The sequence below is a fragment of the Drosophila montana genome, unplaced genomic scaffold, assembly GCF_035044405.1.
Source record: "Drosophila montana isolate Dmon_TW-CO22-7 unplaced genomic scaffold, ASM3504440v1 contig_3733_1, whole genome shotgun sequence".
In the NCBI taxonomy this organism is placed as follows: Eukaryota; Metazoa; Arthropoda; class Insecta; order Diptera; family Drosophilidae; genus Drosophila; species Drosophila montana.
In genome coordinates, this window is record NW_026998620.1 from 7267124 (window position 1) to 7279983 (window position 12860).

Below are 12860 nucleotides of genomic sequence, written 5' to 3' on the forward strand. Positions count from 1 at the left end.
TGAAAGACCCTCGCATTTTCGGCTCTCCTCACCTTGGTGGAGCGCGTTTTGCGCCATTGTGAAGTTTTCTTCGTTGTTGTTGTTGTTGTCTCCTCTTCCTCAGTGACGTCATTGTCGTTGGGGCTGTTGGGGCTGTTGTTGTCATTGGCAGTGTCTGCCATATTGTAGAGTGTTTATGTTTGTGTTTTAATCCTGAGAGGTGACAAGTGTTATCCGTATCCTAATGCTCGCAAAATGCGTTTGTTTGTGTGCTTGTGTTAATTTGCGAGTTTATTTCATGGCTCTTAGGAATTTCTTTGGCACTTGAACACGAAAAAACTTTTCGGCTTCTTCTTAAATATTTGCTTTCAATTCACATGGACAATTTTTTCCATTTATTTTTCACACATTTTCACTGGAAACACATTATGATTTTTATTAGATGCGATATTTTTGAACATTTGTATGTACATATATCGCATACGAGATATAATGCATTATTTTTCTACTATAATTTATTATTGCAGCTGCCTTGAGGCGAACATTTTGTCCAACATTTTGTTTTGTTTTGTTATTAAAAACGAACTGCTTGCATAAAATGCAAAAATATAATTAATACAAATATAAAACGAACAAATAAATAAACTTTGCTTGGCAAGTGAATTTCAAATTTATCTCTGCAAAATTCAAATTTTATTTACGCCAAATAAACACATGAGTTATGTTTCACAAATTATATGAATAAGCAACATTGAAGCTTTCTTGTTCAAATAAAAAAAAAAACATAAAACATAATTTTATATCTCAACTATTCAAATGATGTATATGTATATTCGTGTCTATATTTAAAATTTTATTGATGTGCGCACTCTGGGAGCTTGTGGCCTGGACAAGTTTATGGCCAAGTTTAAGCCAAATCAAAGCAACTGACGGCCCATTGGGAGCTGCTTATTGTTACTTAAGAGCCGGACATTGTGGCTACACACACACACACTCACACACACACACGCGCACACATGTGCCTTGGTTGAGAGCAATTTCTATTTGTGAAATTCCCATTTGCCATTTAACTCGAAAACTATTTATTTATAAAGCACAAAGTTTGCCAAAATAAAGTACAACTGAGCAGGTGGCCAATTGAACGCAGCAGGGAGATTCAAACTAGATAGTATAAAAGAAAACTTTCGAAAACAGTGTTGTAAAATGCAGAAAAAACACGTCTGCCATTATGTTCGGTTTTTTGTGCGTTCGTTTAAAAATAAAATGGTTAAATGGTTTTTGCTGACCAGCTCAAATGCATTTTTATGAGTTTTTATAGAACGTCTGATATCATTCGCAGTTGTTATTCTAGTTGTATTTATTGTTGGTATTCTTTTGTGCACTGTTATTATTTATGTGTGGTTGTATGTGTGTACTTTTTTATTAAGTTTTCATTGTTGTTGTTGTGTTCAAATGTTGTTGAATTGCACTTTTTTGTAGTTGTATTTTGTACGTGTATTTTGAATTTTGGTTTTAGCTTTTTTTCTGATAACGCGTGGGTGTTTTGTTGTTGTTGTTGCTGTTTTTGTTGTATATATTGTATTTTTTTACCAGTGGAGCAGAGTGTTACTGTGTGGCTTTATCGCCTTCATATGCATGCAAATTTCAAATGCTAAAAATTCAACTGGGCCATCAGGCTGGCTGGCAGGCAGGCAGGCAGGCAGCAGCAGACGCGCTCGCGTTCGCAACAAACTGAGTTTGCTTGATTTTCAGTCGAGGCAGTCAGCCAACCAAGCAGTCGGCCTGAGGACTATACAGGGTGTCCAAGTGTGTATGTGTGTGTGTGTGTGTGTGTGTGGCGGAGAGGGGTGGGGCTGTGCTTGGTGCCTGGCGAGAGGCAGCCGCTAATAGAGCGGCGCACACAATCAACACTTAATGTTGCCGCGGGGACGAAGCGGCTGACTAACACAATTTGCTCATAATCTTAAAAATGAAATGCTTCACAGAGACACGCAGCATTTATATGTGTGTGTGCTTGAGTGTGTGTGCCTGAGTGTGTATGGCCACTTTAAATTATACACTTTTGAAAATGTGTGCGCAAAAATATTTGCCGCTTTACATTTTGAGTTCTTCTTTATATTATTAATATTATTATTATTCTCTTTTTCTATTTATTTCTTTTTTTTTTTTGCAGCTAGTCAACGCGACGTATGCGTAATGTGAACATTTGTATTCAGCATCGCCCCTGCTGGCACGAGAGAGCGAAAAATTGGCTTTCAACGAACTTGCGAATACAGAAACAGGTGAATATTTGTTGACCACACTTGCTTGAAAAATTATAGCGAATTCCTTAAGATATTCTTCTAGACCGCGCGCAAATACATGAAAAACAAATTTCGACGGGCATTAAAAAATACGAATATAAATGAAATAAAAATCGGATTGTGATTTTATTTGTCTAGCCGCAAAGACTCGCTGGCCAGCAGCACGGTGCGTTATGTGCTGCGCGTGGCACTCAACTGAACTGATCCGAAATGAACTGAACTGACGCTAGGATTTGGCTGTCGTTTACAGCTTCCAGCTCCTGGCCGGGGTCGCGTTTAGCATGCAGTTCGCCAGCTGCGTTGTTCTTCTTGGCCTTTGTTTCGCACCTTTGTGGCGCAGCAGTTAAGAAACAATTTTGCGAAAATATTTTTATGTTGTTTTTGGTTGTTGCCGCTTTGTTGTTAGTAAATCATCGCACAGGGGGCAACCTTGTCGCGTGAACAGTTTATTGCGTTGCGAGCTTCGCTACGTTATTTGTCACACGGTCTAATTATAGCCCAAATCATCTGCTGCTCGCTGGCCACATTCACCTATATCTGCACACCTATCATATATAGATATATGTATGGATCTATATATCTAGCTGCTTTAGCTGTCTCCATAATCATCACATATTGCCAGTTCGTATGGGGGCCGTAAACTGTTGCTGTCGCTTGTCATTCTAATTGCTAACAATTTGCGTTGCAACTCTTGGCCTGGTGCTGGCTGGTCCTGGTCCTCGTCTGGTCTGGTCTGGTCATTGGTCAGTGCTAATTGTTCCCATCGATTTGCCTTGTAAATCTGCCATGGCAGCCGCTGTGCGGATGTGGCAATGTGACTCTTAGCTGTATGTCAATGGGGCATGTTAAATTGTCAGCTTTTTTGTCTTGCAAATGTAAAGCTGTCTGCCGCAGAGTGCAACGGGTGCGATAGTTAACATATATACTATATATATATATATTTATTTATATATAAAATATAATATAATATGTTGAGAGTGCCCGACTAGTAGATACCCTCTATACACATACATATACTTATACACACAAGCCCATGAACCGAACAATGGCATGCATATGTTTTTTAATACCAGAGCCCAACAATATTTAAATCCCGATGGAAGGTGTCTAAAATATTTAATATTCTGCATCTGTGTATACTCTATAAATGATTACATGTTACAATTTGTGCCTTAAGCTCTTATAAGCGCCGAGTATGTGGCGAGCTATCTATAATTGGGGAAAAAAATATTTGATCAATATAAAGGGTCTGGCTTTAATAGTTTCAAACTGACGGGCTGCATCAAGTCGGCTCTTGGTCAAGAAAATATATATTTTATGTGTTCGGAAGAGTTTGCTTCTGCTTGTTACATACTTTTATACGAAACGATCCTACCCTGTCAACCCATTTTCATTTTAATTCAGGGTATAGAAAACCAATTAAAATGTATTAAACGTTGCTGGTTCGCTACAAGTTGACATATTTAAAATATAATAAAAATAGATTGAATAATTTTAGCGAAAAGAGACTATCAGAAATATGCAAACTGTGTATGTGCCTCGGTTTTATTGCTTATACATTTAAATATGCACAAATTGTATTTATTATTTGGTTGTTAATTTCTCGAAATAATAAATTCAATTATACTTGCTTTGTGACTTTGCTAATGGCTGCTAAATTATTTATAACGAGCTGTTGATTTTTAATTAATAAAAATTTTCAATTGCATTGACAGCGCGCCCAGACCGAAGGAAACCTAAACCCAGGCGCTGTTGTCCCTTAAGCCGTATAATTAATTGTTTACTTCTCGCTCATCAAGTTTATAGAAAAGTTCCATTTTCAGTCCCGTGAACGGGCAGGGCGCAGATAAAGTTAACGCCCTCCTCGCGAGCTGCCGGGAGCTGCACGAAAAATAAACAACAACAAACGAATTGTAGGCTCAACGCCTGCTAAATATAACGCGTTGAAAATTGTTCCAAAAAAAGAAAGAAAATAAAAGATTATTTATAGCCAAAGCAACAAAGCAACAGAGCAACAGAGCAAGAACAACAGCAGCTAATATACAAAATCACGCGTTGAAATATTTTCTGTATTTGAAAATGAAGGGAAAATACTTTTAGCGGCAACTGTTGCCTTAAAAATTTTAACTTAACGGATGCTGAAGTCAAAATCACAGATGTAAAAAACTAGGCTAGGAAAAAAGTTTGTTTGTTTTTTTCTTTTTTCATATACCCTGTACTCATAGCTTGTATAAAAATCTCAAAAAAACAATGTAATTTAAATTTTAAGAGTTCATTACTTTTAGGTCAGACGTGCTCGAGTTTATTTAACCTCGTCAATTCAATTTTTAAACTTTGACTTTTGTGGATACACAAAAGGTATCTCCGGGTCGCGCACTCTCGCATAAAACAGTTCGCATTTTCTCCCATTTATTTTTTTTTTTTGGGCCTCCAACAATTGAAAGCGATCAATATGCCAATGTATTTGCGTCAGAATTGCATTCAAAAACAGCAAAATGTGCCTGCGGGTGTTAATATCGAGCGAAGAACGAAGTTGTTTTTTTTTTCCCCCCCATTTGCTGGCGTATCCGGCCCGGGGGCAACGGCATCCATCGTTGCCTTCGGTTGCCCCTTCCGCCTGCTGTGAGTTGTTGTAAAAATAGTTGTTTGTAAACAAATGCAGGCTGGGAATGAAAGTGCTTTGACCTCGTCTGTGCCGTCTCTGCTGAGCATTGTGACTATATCGTTTTATGTATTTTACCTGTGAGCAGTGTGGCCCAATATAAACCGCACAGTTTGGGAGTCATTGAGGTGCGTTTCAGTTCTCTTGGCAGGCAGCTGCGCCACGCCCACGCTTTCATGTCAGAAATGATCATTGACATTGTCGCGCTGAAGGTGTTTTATACCAACACACATCCAAATGCACGCAGCCAAACACAGAGACACACCTCACAGGTGCTCTCACAGGTGCTCTCACAGGTGTCAGCAGCTCAGAGCACCTCAGCTTTAAAATTGCTCTTCCCATTGCGCTAATTAGCTCTTCGGCACACACACATACACACACACGCACACACCTGCTGCTCCCCGAGTGGCAAGAGTGAGAAAACTGTTTTTAGCTCTTGTTTTGCTTGTTGTTTCGTTTGCATTTCCCGAGTTTTTGCCATTTGATTTTCTTCTTCTCGACCGACTCGTCTTTTATTCATGGTTTCATTTTGAATGGCGGCGCTGCTTTCAAGGTAATTTTCTCAGTGTTATTAAAAACTTGTATATAAAAGGCATTTGTTAAAAATAGTTGGCAATTGAAAGTGCACACAAAAGCTGCAAACAGCAAAAAATACAGTGGCAGCTATTTAAATGTAATATTGTTGTGCGACGTTAAATGCTTAAAAGAATATATACAATATTTTAAATTGAAACACATCAATATTCAATTCATGTATAGCAATTAGTTGCATCCTGTCCGGAAAGTACGAATTAAGCGAACAATTAACGCTTTGCTATAATCATAAAGAAAAACGATTTTAATTCATTTTATGCCATGCATTGTGTGTATCACAAAAGGATTGCTGACACCTCCCCCGGCTCGCCCCCCGGCTGCCCCCCTTGCATTCGGCTGCCAGCGAATGTTTGGCCATGTGCCTGTCCACGCCCCATAAATATTATTTAATTATATATTTCTTTCTTAGCCATTAAAATTATGTAGGTTATAATTTAAATAACCAATGAGAGTGGGCATCTCATCAAAACATCAAATGCCAGCAAAATAAAACAAACAACAACAACAGCAAAAAAAATAAAATAGAAGGAAAACACAGAAAAAGAAATGCTTCTAAAGAATTTCGCCTCGACCGGGGTCGCCATATGAGATATATAGAGAACAAATACAGATATGAAATATGTATTTATAGAAAATCTTGTCAAGACATTTCTATATGCTAAGCCAAATAAACAAGCGTGTCAGCTAAGGGCACGCCAGGAAAGCGGTTGCGGGTGTGCATGGACCCCATTTGAGGCCAAGGCAAGCTATTCAATGCAATTCTTATTGTTACTTTGAGTTGAGCAAAAGGCGTTACATCACAGGAGATTGAAACATTTGTTTCAAATTTTATATTAATTGGTTTTGATCGAACCTTGAATGATAAAGAAATATATATGCGTATGTAAAGGACATATTAGAATAAGTTATAAAAGTTAAAACTAAATACAATCGAAAAATTTTGAACCTTAAAAGCTACCAAGCTTGTCTCATGTTGGTTTTTTTGACATTAAAATGTATTAAATTTTAAAATAATTTATTTGAATTTTGGTTTTAGACATTAAAATTACTTTATTTTTATATACTATTTATTTGTTAAACTTCGAATTTTGAAAATCACATAAAACCAGTAATATTACAATCTTTAAGCGGGCTTTCAAGTACTCTTGAAAGTTTCGACTATCGCATATTTATCTGGAGGACCTTTCTCAATGTTTAAATTATAAAATTAAATCACATATATATATATATATGAATATTTATAATATACATGGCGAACTTTAATAGCTATAAATCTATATTTATCTGGAGGACCTTTCTTAAAGTTTAAATTATTAAATTAAATCACATGTTTGTATAAATATTTATTATATACATTGCGAGCATTAATAGCTATAAATCTCATAAGTTCTGTCATTAATTGTTGGCCAAAAGATGAAATACCTCCGAAAAAGATTTGAAATAGCTTTGCAATAAAGTCAAAGTCAGATGATCACAAAAATATCTTTCAAATTAAAATTTTATGTTCTATTATAAGTTGTTTTTAGCTGTTGCTGCACCTGAATACACATTAGATACATGTGAACATACCAGATATTAAATAGTATAAATTAATATCTTACAACTTGGCTGGCTGCTGTTCTTGTTCTTGTTGTTGTTGTTGTTGTTGCTGGTTCTAATGGCCCGTTGATTTACGGATCGACTTGGCCGCACGACATTTTAATGTGTGCCTCAATTTATATGCATTTCTAATGGGGCGTCCGGGCCAGCTAATAGCGGGCGAGGGCGAGGGCGACGGGCATACAAGCTGCATATTAATCATACGCACTGTTTAACGCTCGAGTTACCAAGAATAGCGCCAGCGAAATCGACATCGACATCGAACGTCCGCGGGGCAGTTTAAGTAATCGAATTGCAGGCAGTCGCTCGCATTTCAATTTAAATGTCGGGTGCGCACTTCCGGGATTATCTCCGCCGCCAGCTGCCTGCCGCCCGCTGCCCGCTGCCCGTTGCCCGTTGCCCGTTTGCCGACTGCCTGCTGCTGCTGACTGATGTCGTCGTCCCCGTCATGTGGACATGTTCCGTTGGGCACGGATTCGGTCACTAATTAGAGACGCATGTGGCAATCAATTCGCATTGCAGTTGCTGGGCCATTTCAATGATTTTCGTTTCGTTGCGCATACGCCATGTTAGCCGTAGAACATTTTATTTTCGTTGGCCATTACAAAACCAACAAGAGCAGCATCAGAGCAAAGCGGGGGCGGCAGAACTCAAAACGTTTTAGTGAAAATAAATTGAAAATCTTTGGAACATGGTTTGATGTATTGTGTTTGTGTGTACAAATGCAAGTGTGTGTGTGTGTGTGTGTGTTGTAGTTTATTTTGCGTGTTAGCGCTTGCTCTGATTTCTGTTGTGTTTTGCCCGGGAGCGCAGTTCTGCAACAGATGCCAGCATCGTGTCGTGTTGTTTGCTTTTCCTTTTGCTTTTGTTTTTGTAAAAAACATGTTTCGCTTTGGCTGTCGAGCCACATTTTGATTGATTACACGAGTGCAGCACCAGACAATGGGGAAATAGCGGAGCAAATACTATAAACTGGTTGCAAAATGTATCTGACAATCGCAGCAGCGTCTTACTACAATATATCTGCCGCAGCTTGTCAATAGCCAGGGGAGATATCGACTGCACAGACATAAAATCATCAAATTAACACCTCAACTAATCGCTCAGAAGTCGAACACAACAAGAGCCACCGGCGGTATGCCACAAATAAAGCAAACATATGAAGCACAAGGCATAATGCAATCCAATTAAATTCATTTAAATTCCCACTTAAATAATTGCAACAACTATAATAATGCTGTCAGATAGCTGCCTGTTGAGTGCAGCCATTAAAATTAATTGAATAGTCACAAACGGCACGAGGCTAAGCTGCTTAACCGGAAAACAATTTGTTGCTGCCACAAATGGCAACAACTGCAAGCCAAAAACCATTCCTGGGCATGCCTGCAATATCAGCAGAATCATGAGCAGGATAAGCGGCTTCAGGCAGCGTCAGCGCCAGGACAAAGCCTGAGCTGCTCAAATGACACAAACGGGATGCAGAGCTGGCGCTCAGATAAATTTCTAATAAGCCACAGGCAAAGCAGATGCAACAACAATAGCCGAGGCAGATCAAAATTGTATCGATAGCAGTTTTAGCACAATCAAAGAGCTCGCCGGGCTGGCCAGGGGTTGGGTGCTGTCGTTTATTTTTAAGCATATTGAAAATCAGCTGAAAAGCAAGCGCAGCGAATGAATACAATTTTATTAAGTGAAAAATACGTAGCAGAAAAGAACCCGCAACCAAAATAAACAACAACAGCGACAAGAACAACGACAGCCCAAGCTGAAGGCAAAGTCAAAGCGAAGGCAACACAAGTCCTTGGCAGTGGCAAAACTTACGTATTTATACCAAGAAACTCGAAAGGGTCAGCAAGGGTATGTTGAGTTCTATGTGAATGTAAACAAGCGAGCGATAATGAGGTGTTAAACAATCAAATTTATTACTCATACGTCATGTGGTTCAATAAATTAACGTGAGCTTGAATTTAGTTTGGTGGTCTACCGATAAATAAAATGCTGTTTTTCTTATAATTGTTTAAATATTTTAAATGGTTCCCAAAGTCAAGGAATACATTTTCTACAATCTAGCACAATGTCAGTCTTAAGTGATAATAATTCTTAGAGAGCATCTATTAGTCGAGCTCATCGAGCAGCATTTCAACTTTTTTAGCTTTTTGCTTGTTTCTTTATTTCCCTCAACGGGTTGCGGGTGCCGCCCGTTGCGAGCCACAGGCGGTGCAGGGAGGCGGGGGAGGAGGAAACCGATTGAAAGATGCGTTGAAGTGTTGGCAGCGACTTCGACGTTGTCGTCGACGTCAATTCACCTTGAACCACACGCACAACAACCGCAGTCGCTGCGACTGCGACTGCGACAGCGACTTAGCAGCAGACACAATTAAGTGCAAAGAAAACGGAAGCAGGCGACAAAATTTTGCGGGCTGACAGATACGTTGGCGGCATCTTTTTACATAAAAGATTGACAAGTGATTTTCACACCTACACATAAAAAAAACACACACACCCACACATGTGAGCAAGACAGGAGCAACAGCAGCAGCAGCAGCAACAACAATGGATAATATGGGAACAGCTTAAGCCCTTTGAGAAGTTTGTAAAAATGATAGGTTTTTGTTCGGGGATCAGTGCTAAAATTATTGCTGTAAGCTCGACAAAAGCTTATTGGGACTTTAATTTGCTTAACAAAATGTGCAGCTTACCTTTTCATCTAGTATAGCCATGGCTGGAGCTTTGTCTAATCCGCTTTAAAATACAATTCCCTGAAATTCCCGACAGTTGCCAGTTGCCAGTTGCCAGTTGCGCAATTTGCGATCGAACGCAAATATCAAGAGAATTATTTATTTATTTTTGTATTGTAATTTTACAATATTATTGTGCTGCTCACCCACGCACACACACACACACACACACACGCACACACACACACAGACCGAGGCGAGAGCGGAGGAGAGGTGTTTCGGCTGGTCGTACGTCACAAACTACGCAAAATGCGCACAGAAAATTCGCATTAAAACTAATCTATTTATTTAGCTGACTGGCTCGCCTCCATTAGTGCCATTCCAGCAATAAATCAATAGTTTTTTCTTTTTTGTGAATATTCTCGAATTTGCTTAGCTTATTTGCTTGTATTGTTCGCGCAGCGCCTTTTGTTTTTGAGTCTTGTAATGCAACTGAAGTCGAAGCAACATCGAAATGCAATCATCAAAGTGCTGCAGCTCAATCGACGTTTCTTCTTTCGAGTGCCTTTTTGTTCTTTTCGGTGTCCGCAGCCAAATAAATTGCAATGCGCCATTACACAGGTACATACGACTGCGCTAACATACGTGCGCTGTCTATGGGCCCTGGGGGGTAGGTTGGTAAGGGGGGGGGGGCGGGGGGTGGCTACGGTCTGGCCAAGTGCATCAGAACTTTCGATTTCTAGCGCTTTGTCTTGTGCTGACAAATTTTTGGCATATTTGCTAATATTTGCGGCAGCTGTTTAGCATATTTGTTGTGGCAAGGAAATGACTGAAATGCCATTGACTTGGTCATAACAATAATAACAAAGGTGGGCAAGGGGATGGGGTTATTCAAAATTCAAACCATAATAGATATTTAGAAATTCTTAACAAAATCAGTTAAATACGAAATGCAAAACTGTGAGGAACGAGCTGCATGTATATATAAATGTAAATATACATAAATAAATAAATATTGTTATTTCCCATACATATGGATACGAATGGCGTATGCATCAAAAAACCAAAAATATGTTTATATATACAGGTATATATATATAAAAATAATTAGTAATTATTTGTTTGGCTTCCACGTCACAGAACGCAGACGTGTAAAACAATTGCCTTGAAACAAAATTGCGTTTTCTTTTTGTCCTAAATAAAAAAGCCCAGGACTTCGAGCCAGCCAAACATATAATTATAAAATTGAAAGGTCGCCGAATCCAACATTATATAAATAATTAGTTTATTTCTATGTTGATTATCCGTCTCTTATAAGTACATACAATCATGCCACATCATTGACTACCCAATTGCTGCCAGTTTTATACCTTGACTATAGAACATGGGGAAAATTGTTCATAACACTCAAATCCAACTTGATCTCCGATTGCATTTAAGATGTCCATATCCCGTTATATATTTACTTTCAATTCCTATCAAAAAAAACCCCTTTTACCTTTTTCAATAGTCGCAGAAATAACTGTTAAAATATCGATGGTTTTCTCAATCGCACGTTTCAAAAGTTTCCATCAAGGAACTCGGGAAAGAGAAAATGTAACGAGGCAATAAGGAAAACTGGCAAAAAGATCAATCTTTGATTTTAAATTCAATGTAAGTCATAAGTCATTTGCAAAAGTCGGAAGGAAATGTTTAATTAACAAAGAATTTAAAATTAAAAATCATCTTCAATTTAGAATAATTTGTTTTCCTTGATACGCGTTTAACCTCAAGTGTTTGGGGTACAAAAAGAATCTCTGAATTTTATAATTTATATTAATATATGAGAAAAACCTGATGATGACAGGTGACGCATTTGTCATTTCTGCTCTTCAGCTAACATACTGCAAACAAGTTAGAGCAAATATTCACAGGGTAGAGAAAAAGCTGATAGAATAGCTTTCTTTGGTGGAGCGAAGATTAAATACGCTTGTAGGCACATGGCTTTGAAGTTATTCTACTCAAAATCTTATTGGTATTGGTTAAGTTAACAGAAAAGTAACCCTACTAAGTTTGGTCTACAACAAGCTTATGATTTGGTAGTCCGATCCGGCGGACTCTCTCATATAATTTATGTACTTGCTAAGTGTGCAATTATTTTAGAGATATCTCTTTCTATGCGTTACACATTCCCTGACACACTCATAGTACCCTCTAAGAGGGTATAAAGAGATAAACACGTATCACGTGAAAATCGTGGCCCATATTTCAAGCGGAATGTGTCAAGTGCCGCATACTGAACCACGAACTGGATTAAATGTCGATTGCAGCCGCCTCCAGAGCGCGTCAGAGTTGTGAATATGAATATTAATGGGGATTATTTATTTACGATGTGCTGTGCAGCAAATCACGCATTGCTTTAGATAAATAAGCAGCTGTCCGTTGACTCTAAATTATTAATTGGGTTATCCAAATGGTCGGTGGGTAAGCAACAACAAACCTGGCCAAAAACATATTGCAATTAATAAAGTAAACAAACTTGCGGCGGGCATAGAAATGGAAAGCGCAAATTATATTTTTAAAGTAGAACATTGTGCTTAGTTGGGGGTCTCAATTAATTGTTGTGTCTTAATGAACGCGAAGATTGATTTCACAAGCTCCAATATCAGGAGCTTTTCATTTAATTTGAGTAAGCCAATAAAATGTATAAAGCCAACTATTTCCATCAGGCGCTCACTTAAAGCACAAACAAAGCCTCTTTAATTTGCTTTCAACAAAGTTAATTCAAGTTAAGCTTGTGTTTAACATAAAGGAAATTATTAACTTTGCGACTAAGTGAAACACTCTGTGTAAAAAACTTATTACAAAATGTAGAGTATATTTTTATATTTTTTAAGTATATAAATAAAAGTTAATTTAGTTAAGGTTTAGTTTTGTCCATATAACTTTTTTACACAATTTGCAGAAAATAATTTAGGCTGCATTTAATTTATTTAGAATTATATTCAAAGTATGTTAGTAGCATATAATATTAATTTTAAATAATAAACAATTTATTTCCAATTC

At 38.0% G+C, this 12860-nt stretch overlaps 1 protein-coding gene across 9 annotated transcripts in view; it reads right to left on the minus strand.

The window, feature by feature from the left end:
• tmod (tropomodulin) overlaps positions 1 to 12860 on the minus strand; it is a 49485-nt gene that overhangs the window by 32315 nt on the left and 4310 nt on the right. The window contains exon 1 of one of the 9 annotated variants that reach the window (XM_064693596.1): positions 33 to 317. The exons of 7 other annotated variants lie outside the window; for them this stretch is intronic. In XM_064693596.1, the coding sequence (XP_064549666.1) occupies positions 33 to 161 (129 nt within the window). In that variant the 5' untranslated portion in view covers positions 162 to 317. Of the gene's footprint in view, positions 1 to 32; positions 318 to 9836; positions 10213 to 12860 lie in introns of those variants that run through there. One more of the 9 variants, XM_064693598.1, reaches the window with a different exon arrangement.